Below are 12,307 nucleotides of genomic sequence, written 5' to 3'. Positions count from 1 at the left end.
TGTTGCTAGGCCACACAGCTGGGCACTCAGCCATATGCTCCAAGGGACTAAATTGAGTGTAACTGGGGGATGTGGAGTGGCTGAAACAACAGTCTCACCAGTGTCTGGTTCTGGACTCGCTTCCTCAGAGCAGCCTTGACTTGCTGTCAGTTTTCTGTTGTAATTTATGTTCTTCCAGGGTGTAATGTAAGTAGCACGTCAGTTTTGTCCCGACTCCTCTCCCCCATTTTTTTCACATCACACCCACTGACTTTGGGATTCTGCAGATCCTCATGAGGATCCTCAGTGCAGCACCATTTTTCTACTGTATGGTGCTCGGGCAAGTCAACCATACCAGCTATGCAATGTTAGCTGCTGTTTAGACTGTGGAGGCAGGTTTTTACTAAGATACTGAGTTTTTCAGCATGCATGCCACTGCAGCATCTGCCTGTGGATTTGCAAAACATTTTGGGATCTGGATGAAAGGAGATTAATAGATTTTAAGGCCAGAGGGGGACTATTGTAATCATTTAGTGCGACCTCCTGTATAACACAGACCAGAGAATTTCACCCACTGGTTCCTGCAGGAACGGAAAGGATTGTCTTCTGTGTAAATGAACATTAAAGAGCCTGATAGTTTGTGGCTGAACCAGAGCACAACTTTTAGCAAGGCATCCGGTACTGATTTAAAATCTCCAAATTATGATGAATTTTCTACGTCCCTCGGTAAACTGTTCCAATAGTCAATCCCTGTTAATAAGTTACCTTTTATTTCCAATTTGAATGTTCTCATTTCAACTTCCAGCTGTTGGTATACTGTAGCCAGATACATAAACATGACGTGAAATCTTCATTCAGACCCCCAGCCCCAGCAGTTTCTTGCTTTGAGGGCAATGAACACGGTTCCAAACAGCCCCTTCTCCGCTCACTCATCACCTCTGCCTTGGAATGGGATTAGGGCTTCCTCTGTGCTGATTGAATTTCCTTCTGCTGCAGAGTTGAGCTACCCACTGGTAAAGCCCCAAGCTTTCCTTGTTTTGTCAGTATGTTTAATTGGCCGCCTACAGGAAAAGCATCAGCGCTGGTGTGGGGATCTCTGGGGCGGTCGGAGCAGACGTCCTTCTGCAAAGCTCATTGAATTGTCTTACACCCCTTAGAGCTACTGGCACCCAATTCCTCTTCCACCAGAATGGCCAGGAGGCTGTCGCAGAGATAAACGGAGCAGCAAAAGCTTTTAGGAATACCCAGCCTCTGGCTAGGACTTTGATTTGATCTGTGTCCCATAGAGGGGAATGCATGACTGAGATGGGAATGTTTTAAACCCCTTAGTGCCCCCAGAGTTTAACAATGTAAGGAGGAGGGACTAGCACAGATTTGTAGATGCCATTGGTGCCTTCATCTTTATATGGTGTGCAAGGGAGAGTCCCTTGTGAGCCACAGCACAAGAGGGGTTAACTTATCTCTGTTCACACACAGTCTTAAACATGCACGCCACGGACGACAACTGTGGCATGTAGGAGTGAATGGCCAACCAGCTGTGGCCTCCTAGCTTGAGAAAAAGGCACAGGGGGTTGCTGGCTACATGGGGTTCTTGTTCCTCACTAGTTAGGAAGCGGAAAGGACTCTGTTTGCCATGCTTTAGTCCTCTTAAAAAATGTCAGATGCATTGTGCTATGTTTGCTCCCCTTGGAAGGATCCTGTTTTGAAACAAAGCAAATGCCCTTTCCCGTCCATCAGACATGCCAGCGGATGATCACTTTCCCTTCCACAGAGAAACAAAAATAAGCAGTGGGCTAGTAAAAATACCTCCCTGAGGAACAAAGGGTGTCCCAAACAGCGGATGACACTCTGTAAATGGTGATGGATTAGGGATAGATGGGGTTTTCCTGTCTCCTCAGCTCAGCGGGGCAGCTGCTGCTTTATCATGGGGTTGTGTTTGTGTTTGCTTCACTCTGGGGTGAGGAGCAAGTGACACTAAAACTGTCAAGATCCCCACCTCCTGCTGGAGACTTTATCAGAGAGTCCTTTGACACCATGACTAAATCTGCAGCTGATGCCCACCAAAGCACTAGATGTTGCTAATTGACTGTAGTAACTAGGGGTAGGGGTGGGCCTGAGCTGAAATGTCTGGGTACGGATCTAGAAAATTCTGGGGTGCCCAGATTTGAGGATATGAGTTGAGCCTTGTTTCTACTGACTGGAAATCTTCAGAGTAAAAAAACACAGATGCCAGCACTGAAGGATAGTCTCTCTTGGGGGCATATTTTCAAATGTGGGGTCCAGATCCTGCACTTGGGAAGTCAGATGGGCAGGCGGGCACCCAGTTAGGCACCTTCGTTCTGAGCATCTGAAGGAGAGATTTGGGAGGGTTTCACTTAGTTGCCCTCCTTTTTAAAAAGGGTCCCCCTTCATCATTTTAGCAAAGGTGTATTTTTTCAGGGTTACTTGGAAGTATCTTGCACTTTTATAGGGCCCTTGTTCCAATGATTCCCCGAATGCTTGACAGACCCTTGACCAAATTCAGACTCCATGTAAGTAACTGCTACAGAAGTCCGTGTTTATGTTCAGGCTGAATTTGGCCCTCGGTATTTATTGTGGATCTTGCTGCATCTACCTCTAAAATGCAGGTGCAAGTCTCTGCCACCAATCTTGGAGAAGAATTAGAGGAAGTGTCCCTACATCCCGGGGTAGACAGTTACCTGAGACGGAGCTTGGCCAGAACATCAGCACAGTCTCATTACTGGACTGTTTTTTGGTGGAAAAAACCAACACGATCTTTCACAAAGTTGTTTGCCAAGTGACAGTCAGTCTTTCATTTTGTGAGAGCTTAGTGCGTTCAAATGCTCTTTAACTTAGCCACACAACAGATCCAGCTTGCACTGCAAGCTTTCCGATCCCATTCTCAGCTCTCTAAACAAGCCATTCTGTAATCCTTAGCTGCGTTTAAAACTGCATATAAATCCTTTGGACTCAAGCAGGTGTCTAAAGCCTCTGAAGATCTTTATTTACGAACTGCGTGCTACTGTAGCCAATAAATAACTTTAATTACAGTAAATACAGTATGTTTACAATGTTACCTTTTTGTTTTTCTTAAAAAAATAGTGTACAACAAAATGGAGAAGAAAACTGCCCCTGTTCCTCTATAGTGAAGTCGGATTAAAATATTCACAGCAGAGGATTAATACAGGTGCGGGAGCCTTGCAGGTTAAGTGCAGATGGGATCTTAAAATAATTAGCGGAGTGTGATTCGAGTACCATCCAAACGATTCCCTGGGCAAGGTACAAACAGGGCTGGCTCCAGGGTTTTGGCCGCCCCAAGCAGCCAAACAAACAAAAAAATTCCAAGCAGGAGTGAGGGACCGTCCGCCAAATTGCCGCCGAACAGCTGGACGTGCCACCCCTCTCAGAAGTGGCCGCCCCAAGCACCTGCTTGGTAAGCTGGAGCCGGCCCTGGGTACAAAACCGTCTCCCATCCAACACAAAAACACAGAGGGACCCGTTCTTCTCTGTTGCATTGCTGTAAATCTGAAGTAGTTCCACTGAAGTACTCCAGATTCACACCCATGTACTGGTGTGCAGAATTTTGGCCAGAGGACATAATTGGGAGCCTAACGCTTGGTGTTGAAAATCGTATAGTATCAGTTGGAAGATTATATCATGTTACCTAATTTAAAATATCAGCAAGTCGCTGCTGTGTAACCTGTGTCACTTGAGGATATCGGAGAACTTCACACCTGTTTACTGACGCTCACAACTCCCCTGTGAGGTAGGTATTACTATAGATGAGTAAAACAGACTCAGCAAAGTGACTTTTCTCATAGAGCTGGCGGCAGTGCTGTAACAGAACCCAGGAATCCTGATGCCTAGTCCCCTGCCTTAATCCCTAAATCACACACCCATGCATCCGAAGAAGTGGGTTGTAGCCCACGAAAGCTTATGCTCTAATAAATTTGTTAGTCTCTAAGGTGCCACAAGTACTCCTGTTCTTTTTGCGGATACAGACTAACACGGCTGCTACTCTGAAACCTGTAATTAAATGCAAGGGATTCCTAATGAGGCAGGAAATTGGTTTGCAGCTTAATGCCAGGGTGTAAAGTCAACACATTCATTTAAACTACTTTGAAGCCAAGTTGTTTTTCTCTCCTGGCTTTGAACATCTCTTCCTTGAACCCCACCCCTGACAGCCTGAGGCAGCCCTGTCCAATTTCACACACTCTCCTTTGTTCCTTTCCTCCCTTTTAAGGTCTCTGGCTGAGCCTGTTGCGCAGTTTCACATAGTTAGACCCTGTTTGAATATCCACCGGTGCTGCTTTGGCCTTGTCTTCACTAGGAAAAAATGGTGTGGGTTTATTACCAGGTGTTAGCTAACTGCTAATAACTAATATGTGGTGAACTCCTAGTGTAGATGAAGCAGTTGTAGTTTTAACACATGGCAACAGGTTTACTAAAACTAGAACGGCTTTATCCACAGTAGGCTTCTACTATGTGCTAGCCAACTCTCTGAGCCTGAAATTGGCCCTTGCCCTAGCTGAATGCAAAAAGGCCATTTTCTCCCCCCCCCCCCCATTCTGCTTCTACCTTCATCCACAATATTTCAGTGACATCTTGCTGCTCTGTCGCTCTTTAAACCATCTGCTTCCTCTCCCTCTCTGCAGCTTCCCTTCTTGAGATCAAGAGGGAACAAAACCCCACAAACCAACGGAAAGAAACTGCGGGGGAGAAAATACTCATTGATTTAAAAATCCATAGATAAGATGTAGCAGTCATAATGGATTGTGTTTTCAATCTGCAAAATACTTGGCAAATGTACACTAATAAATCACCTGTGCTGTAGGTAAGTTTTTAAATTATCCCACAACTGACGCACAGAGAGGTGAAGTGACTTGCTCAGCGCTATAGATGGACGCAGTGTTGGAACAAGGATTAGACCTTGGGAGTTCCTTGTTCCAAGTCCTCTGCTCTGGCCACTGGATCACACATTTCTATTTGTATGTACAGTACAGTCTTACATATACTTAAGATATTACAAAATTGTTTAAAAATCATGCTGAAGAATAATACTTAATAATTAATATAGCGCTTTACATTTTCAACGCACTGTGCGGACCTTAATGAATTAAAATTGAGGACAACTGATTTTCAGGGGGACTTAGCTGCATTTGTAAATTTTACCCACTGTATTTTAGATATTAGAATGTATTCCCTCTATTTAGAATCTAGAGCCACATTCACGAAAACTGGTGAGTTTGTAACATTTGAAATCCAGTTCAAATAATTTGTCACATGTTGCATAAAATGTGCCTGTGATACAGTTTAACAAAAATGTATGGAAAAATGCATTAACCCCACCCCTCCCTTCATTCGCTCCCTTTCTCTCCCCTTCCTTGTCCCCGCTCCCCTCCCCGTCAGCCCCTAGCACTGTCTGGGTCTCACCAGCCTGCACTGGGCGTGGGAGCTGGCTGAGGGCTTTCATCCTCCCAGGAAATTAAGCTGCTGGCAGAGCAGCAAAGCAAACAGCTTTTCTCTCTCCCAGCTGCCAGCATGTCTCTGCAGGGTTAGTCCTAACGGGAGCTGTGCCGCGGGGGAGCCGGGCACCCTGCCGCGCTGCTGGGGAGAACTTGGCTCCTCAGGCCTCAGCCCGTCCTCTGGATGCTCCTCTGCCGGTCTAGGCCCTTCAGCAGCAGAACGCCACGGAGGAGGTGCAGAGAAAGAGCCAGGTGATGGAGGAGCTGAGTGAGGAAGGAGAATTGTTAGGCGCTAACTACACTGTGTAGGCTTGGCCGAAGGGCCGGGGGGAGGATGGCGACAAGCGGGTGACTGGCCCGGAGCAGAGGGCGGATGGAGGGCAGCCTGAGGGGCAGAGCCAGGAGGCCTGGGGTGGAGCGCAGGAGAGGCGAACGGCTGCTGAATTCCAGGGCAGTTGCTAAATCTGGAATGTAGGGGAGCCCCAGTGGCGGGTACATTGAGTCATGGAGGCTGGGGCCAGCCCACAGGGCCCACTGGGATGGGCTAGGAACAAGGCTGGACAGTAGGGCATGGGCAGGGCCAGCCCTATCCCAGCCTGCTGAGGGATGGGGCCCAGCTCTGCAGCCTGTTGTCCACAGCACTCGGCCTTCCTGCCTGCTGTCCTGGCTCAGCATCACAGGGCAGGGCTGGAGCCTTGGACTGGACAGGGAGCTGAATCTCACAGGTGGCCTCCCAGCGCTGGCCTGGGCGGTGGTGTGACGTTGTGCAGTCTATATGGTTTTATAAACATTTAATAAGTGAATATAATGTAACTGAGAGATGCTTCGTGCAAAAGGTCTCTTGTAAGGTATCATTACAAAGCTTATAATCTACTGAGTGTGATCATCCGATTTGTATAAATGTACCACTCTTGTATCTGAAACTAGAAATATGAAATATAACTCTGAGGGCCTGTTGTAATTATGCAAAGTGTGGGCCATTAATGGTGGTTTGGAATCTTGATGACTCCCATTAACTAGGACCATTGTCCGCAAATGGCTGTGTTTACCTGTAAGTCTTCCTGTATACCTGTGTGCTGGCAAGTGGGTAATGAAGTCTTGCAGTGACATATGATCATGTCACCTGAACTGGAATCCATCTTTACCCTGGTGTCTTTCCATTGAGAAGGAGGGGGTGGGAACTCAGAGAGGGACAAAAGGATTCCCGCCTTATGCAAAAGTTTTATATAAGGGGGTGGAAGAGAGGAAAGAGCCATCATGAGGAATCCCCTAGCTACCACCTGAGCTGGGAAAAGAGCTGTACCAGGGGAAAGAATTGTGCCCAGGCCGGGAAGGTGTCCAGTCTGAGGAAAAAACTTACCGAAGCATCTCTGAGGGTGAGATTATCTGTATTCAGTTTGATTAGACATAGATTTGCGCATTTTATTTTATTTTGCTTGGTGACTTACTTTGTTCTGTTACTACTTGGAACTACTTAAATCCTACTTTCTGTATTTAATAAAATCACTTTTTACTTATTAATTAACTCAGAGTATGTATTAATACCTGGGGGAGCAAACAACTGTGCATATCTCTCTATCAGTGTTCTAGAGGGCGAACAATTTATGAGTTTACCCTGCATTCGCTTTATACAGGGTAAAACGGATTTATTTGGGTTTAGACCCCATTGGGAGTTGGGCATCTGAGTGCTAAAGACCAGCACACTTCTGTGAGCTGTTTTCAGGTAAACCTGCAGCTTTGGGGCAAGTAATTCAGACCCTGGGTCTGTGTTGGAGCAGACGGGAGTGTCTGGCTCAGCAAGACAGGGTGCTGGGGCCCCGAGCTGGCAGGGAAAACAGGAGCAGAGGTAGTCTTGGCACATCAGTTGGCAGCTCCCAGGAGGGTTTCTGTGATCCAACCCGTCACAGTTGGCACCAGATAAAGTTGCACGTCCTGTTCCTGCTGCTGCCCGGCCGCTCTGCCCTCGTTCAAAGCTGCTGGGCAAACACCGGCTTTTTCCTACAGTTACGTAAATAAACATGAGCCCGATTCACCAGTCACTGAACCTAGGTCGAGTCCAGCTCACTAGAGCCTCGTGGCCCCGCAAGGAACATTCCTTTATGTAAATGTTACATGAAATCTGATGGGCAGCTGGACAGAGAAATGGGTGAGAAAAGCCAGGGAGCGGAGCACAAGGGATGCAGCAGCTAGCCCTGGCTGGAGAACTTAGCCTTGACTCTGAACCTAAAGTTGGGCTCATTATCCGAGCACCATTGTCTCCACACGCTGGAGCCAGGCCAGGTGACCGTTCGCAGGGCAGGGGGCTGCTTCGGTAGGAACAGACATGGAAACGGGTTCTGAACGAAACCAGATCAGATCTTTTACTCCAACCAGCGGCTGAATCTCTTTGTTGCTTCACCTCACACCCTCCTGGGACACAGCCAGCCCAAGGAGCCACACACTGCGCGCCTGCTGCTGCCGCCGCCCCCCTGGTCATTCTGGCCCAGGCAGACTCGGAAAGGAGCAACCATCTCATGAGCAAACCAAACCTTGCAGGGTGGCCAGGCTGCTGCCGCCGAAGGAGCCCATGGATCGCTCTCGGAGTAAGGCAGCGAGCACTGAGGAAGGGGGCTCTAGGGATGACGTGAGAACTGTCGCCTCTGTGGGAAAATCTGCAGCGTCAGCATCTAATTCAGTATTTACGTACATGCTACCAAAACCACCCTCCGGTACAGCGCTTAACGCCCCAGAACACAGCCCGGCAACCGCCGCTAGACTCAGCTGGGAAAGAGCTCTGCTTCAGACCTGGCACGATAGGAACGACAGCTGATGGTAGCAGCAGCAGGTAGGCACCCACTACACGCTGGGAATATGCCCACGAGAGGCAATACCCATAGCAATATGGTAAATCTCATAGAATCCCAGGACTGGAAGGGACCTCGAGAGGTCATCTAGTCCACTCGCCTGCACTCATGGCAGGACTAAGTATTCTCTAGCCCATCCCTGACAGGTGTTTGTCCAACCTACTCTTAAAAATCAGAGATACAGAAGAAGAAATGCTCAACTGGCTGCAGGGGCGGCTCTGTGTTTTTTGCCGCCCCAAGCACGGCAGTCAGGTGGCCGCCGGTGGCGGTCACGCGGATTCGGCGGCGTTTCTGCGGGTCATCTGCCGGTCCCACGGCTTCAGCCTACCTGCTGCCGAATTGCCGCCGAAACCGCGGGACCGGCGGACCTCCCGCAGGCATGCCGCCGAAGGCCACCTGACTGCCGCCCTCACATCGACCAGCAGGCCGCCCCCCGTGGTGCTGCGAAGGGAATACAGTAAAACTCCGTTTATCCGACCCTCCATTATCCAACCACTCTCCGTATTAACCGAACAACCAGCTCCAGAAGTGGGCGAGCTCTCCTGTGGCCACGAGATGGTGCTGCAGCCTCACACTTTCCCATTCTCTGGCTTATCTAAATTTTTGATGATCCGATCCGGCCCCGGTCCCTATTAGATCGGAGGACAAGCTCTCTCTTAAGATGGAGTCCGAGAACCCTCTGCACAACATGAAACCTATATTTTTTACTTCACTTAGGCCTGATCTATAGACAGATTTTGAATTGATACAACTATGTCAATTAGGGATGTGATTTAAAAAAAAAAATAGTTACACTGATCCAAACCCTAGTTATATTGGGATACAGCTGATGTATCAGTATAGCTTATTCTCCTTCCCCTGCCTCCGATTTTTCCTCAGCTACCTGAGCATGTCCAGAACTGGGAGAATGTTAGCAGGCTGTCAATGGCTTGCATTGAAAAATCCAGTGTGCAAACATGAAAACACAGTCTAAGTTTTGCTGGATAGAAAATTTCCAACAAAGTTTTGCTGGAACATACCAATGCATTGAACCCAAAATGTTTTTCAGAAACATCTTGGGTTTGATTAACTTTCCTGGCAGGCTGCTGGAGACCATGCTCCAGGGCAGCACTGCCATGCCAGGGCTTCCAGGATCCCTGCTGCGGACCTGGGAGCCTGAAAGCTCCGGGAGCTCCATCTCCATCTCTAATCAGCAAGGAGCCTGGAAGCTCTGTGCAGGGCTGGCTCCAGGCACCAGCCTTCCAAGCAGGTGCTTGGGGCGGCAATTTGCAAGGGGCGGCAGTCCGTGTGTTTTTGCAGCCCCAAGCGGCACGCGGAATTGCCGCCAGAGACGGCGGGGGCAGTCCGTGTGCCATTAGGGCGGCACGCGCGTTTCCGCGGTGGTGGCAATTCGGCGGCAGCTTCTATGTTCAGCTGCCCGCGGCGGCAATTTGGCGGCAGCTTCTGTCTTCCAGCTGAAGACAGAAGCTGCCGCCGAATTGCGCCGCCGCGGAAATGTGTGTCCGGCCCTAACGGCACACGGACTGCCCCCGCCGTCCCCAGCGGCAATTCCGCGCGCTGCTTGAGGCGGCAAAAACAGTAGAGCTGGCCCTGGCTCTGCGAACCCCAGCTTCTGAGCTGGCAGCCCTGGGTGCCAGCTGGCCCAGGAGTCTGAAAGCCCTGGAGCCACAGACCCTGCATCTCTGGCAGCCGCTGCCTGAAACTGACAAGAATCAAGTCAGTTTCACTCAGCTGCTGCTGGGGTCCCAAGGATTGTGTGTCCCTGTTTCTTTCAGAATTTCTGAGTTGTGGGAAATTTCAAAAAATTTGGTTTTGCTCCCATTCAGAAGGAAACAAATTCTAAAATACGGAAATTTCCCACAAACTAGAAATCCTGAATTTTGGCCAGCTCTAATCCTAAGCCCCTATAACATTGACACATCACAGCCAGTTTTCCTCCGAGCGCTGAAAGAGTCACTCGGAGGGGCTGGGATACCCATGTGCTATTTCACATCCGAACTACCAACCCTCCATGCCAATTGATGACAAAGCTGGAATGTATGGCCTGGTATCAATCTGCTGAAGATGTTAATTTGAACTACATTATTTTACATACGTAATGCTAGGTCCATTTCTCTAATCCTCACTCCTGGCTGGTAAGGCAGGTCCTCTCATTAAACACAGGGAGGTATACCTGCCTCTGGGAAGACATACAGCGGGACAGCTCCATGTATGCGCACACGTGCATTATACCTGGAAGATGGCTGATGGGTGCGTTCTCTGTGCTTTGCAGGGAAAGAGGAGAGCCTTGAGGCAATGGACTAGCTCCCTGCGGAAGGCAGTCTGGGTGCAGGCATAGAGATACATGTTCACAGCTGAGTTGGTCAGTTCCAGCATAGTACCAAAGTCCACCGCAATGTTAATGGCCTTGGAGTAATCTTGTCTCTCTATGTCATAATGGCAGGTCCTGAGAATAATCTGCGTGACGAACCTGGTGGCGCCCAGATAAGCGAACATCATCGAGACAGTCACAAGGAGGAGGATGGATTTCTTCTTCTGGTACCTGAATTGGGTCCCAGAGTTCATTCGGTGGAGCCCTCCGGCCATCACACAGTGCACTTTGTTGCTGAGGACGATCTGCCTGAGGGTCAGGCTGTTCAAGGTGAAGATGATGATATAAGGGACAATGTTGACCAGTGAGGTCTGAAACCAAACCAGCCCCTCAACGTAGGAGTTGGGAAGGTCAGGATTAAACTTGCAGATCGCCCGCCCCGTCCCATTCACCCTTTCTGATCTGTTGGACCAATAATACGGGATAGCCACTAGGTAGCCGCAGATGTGAACCAAGGCGATCGTGTAGAGCGTGCGTCTCGGGGAGCACAGCTTTGCCTTCAGCTTGAAGGTGCTGATAGCCACGAAGCGCTCGACGGTGAAGGAGACCACCAGCCAGACGGAGGCGTTGACTGCACCATAACTGAAGACATCCCGGAGGGTGCACCAGGGGTCCCGGTACCAGAACGGCTCCGTGCTGTAGCATTTCAGGATCATCTCAATGAGAACAATGAGAATGAGAACCACAGTGTCGGCCAGGGACATCGCCATCAGGTGGTAGCGGCTGGAGGCAGAGATCAAGCAGTCCCTTCGCCAGAAGATCACGAAGGTCATGATGTTTGCTGAAAGAGACATTTCCGCAGCTGTTTGAGTTGGAAGCAGACCCGTCTTCCCCCCCACTCTGCTGCGGCTGAGCCGTAGGGCCAACAGGAGAACAGCACAGCACAGCCCTATGCTGTGACCCAAGACCCCCTCAACGCCAATTGGCAAGGGGGTTACAGGAATGTCCCGATTCCGGTGCATACATCCTGGTTCACCACGGTGTCATGGGAGGGCTTAAATGAAAGCCAGGGTTGCCCTAGTCATTAATATCACTGTGAAATGTGTGTATAGATGCTACGTAAGGGGTTATGTACGTCGGCTGCAAATATTTTCATGGAGTCTTTATTAAGGCACAAGTCACCAACAGAGGTGAAGAATCAGATTTTCGGTCAGACAAGAGATGTTTATTCACCAGTCTCTCTGTTGGGATGTAAATTAAACACTGTAAACTAACACAAAGGATACTCAGGAAGTCAACAAAGAGATGTGACGTCACCAGGGATACAGCACACAGGTAAAACAAGCCACAGCTTGTTAGCCTATCTCAGAGCACAGGCAATCAAATTGGGATGTAAGCAGAAGGCAAAGACGACACCCAGTGACCCTGCATCTAGGAAGTAAACGGACAGCGCATTTACATTCATGAAAACAGGATGTCAGCCAAGCTGGGCTGAAAAACTGCAGAAGATGTTGGATGAGAAATTTCTTTAGACAGGAGGTTAACTTGTTAGTTAAGTTTAGTCTCTAGAAAGCATGTTATGATTTTGTTTGATATGTAATCATTTGTTTCCAAGATCCTCACTCACTGTCACTTGAATGTTGAATCTTTGATCAGAAACTTATTCTTGTTCTCACTAGAAATAGATCTAAACGCTGTGGGATTAAGCA

General features: G+C 48.9%; 1 protein-coding gene across 1 annotated transcript; it reads right to left on the bottom strand.

The window, feature by feature from the left end:
- Positions 1 to 10,513: 10,513 nt before the first annotated feature.
- Positions 10,514 to 11,620, bottom strand: LOC135877560 (probable G-protein coupled receptor 142). Its single transcript, XM_065403048.1, has one exon. The coding sequence runs from the start codon at positions 11,618 to 11,620 to the stop codon at positions 10,514 to 10,516; it is 1,107 nt and encodes a 368-aa protein (XP_065259120.1).
- Between the last annotated feature and the right edge of the window lie 687 nt (positions 11,621 to 12,307).

This window comes from Emys orbicularis, chromosome 4 (assembly GCF_028017835.1).
Source record: "Emys orbicularis isolate rEmyOrb1 chromosome 4, rEmyOrb1.hap1, whole genome shotgun sequence".
Classification (NCBI taxonomy): domain Eukaryota; kingdom Metazoa; phylum Chordata; order Testudines; family Emydidae; genus Emys; species Emys orbicularis.
Note: the sequence above shows the minus strand (reverse complement) of the source record. Positions and strands in the feature narration are given on the sequence as shown.

Bases quoted from the DNA above. Each gene is read 5' to 3' on its own strand.
- LOC135877560 (XM_065403048.1), bottom strand. From the start codon at position 11,620: ATGCACCGGAATCGGGACATTCCTGTAACCCCCTTGCCAATTGGCGTT.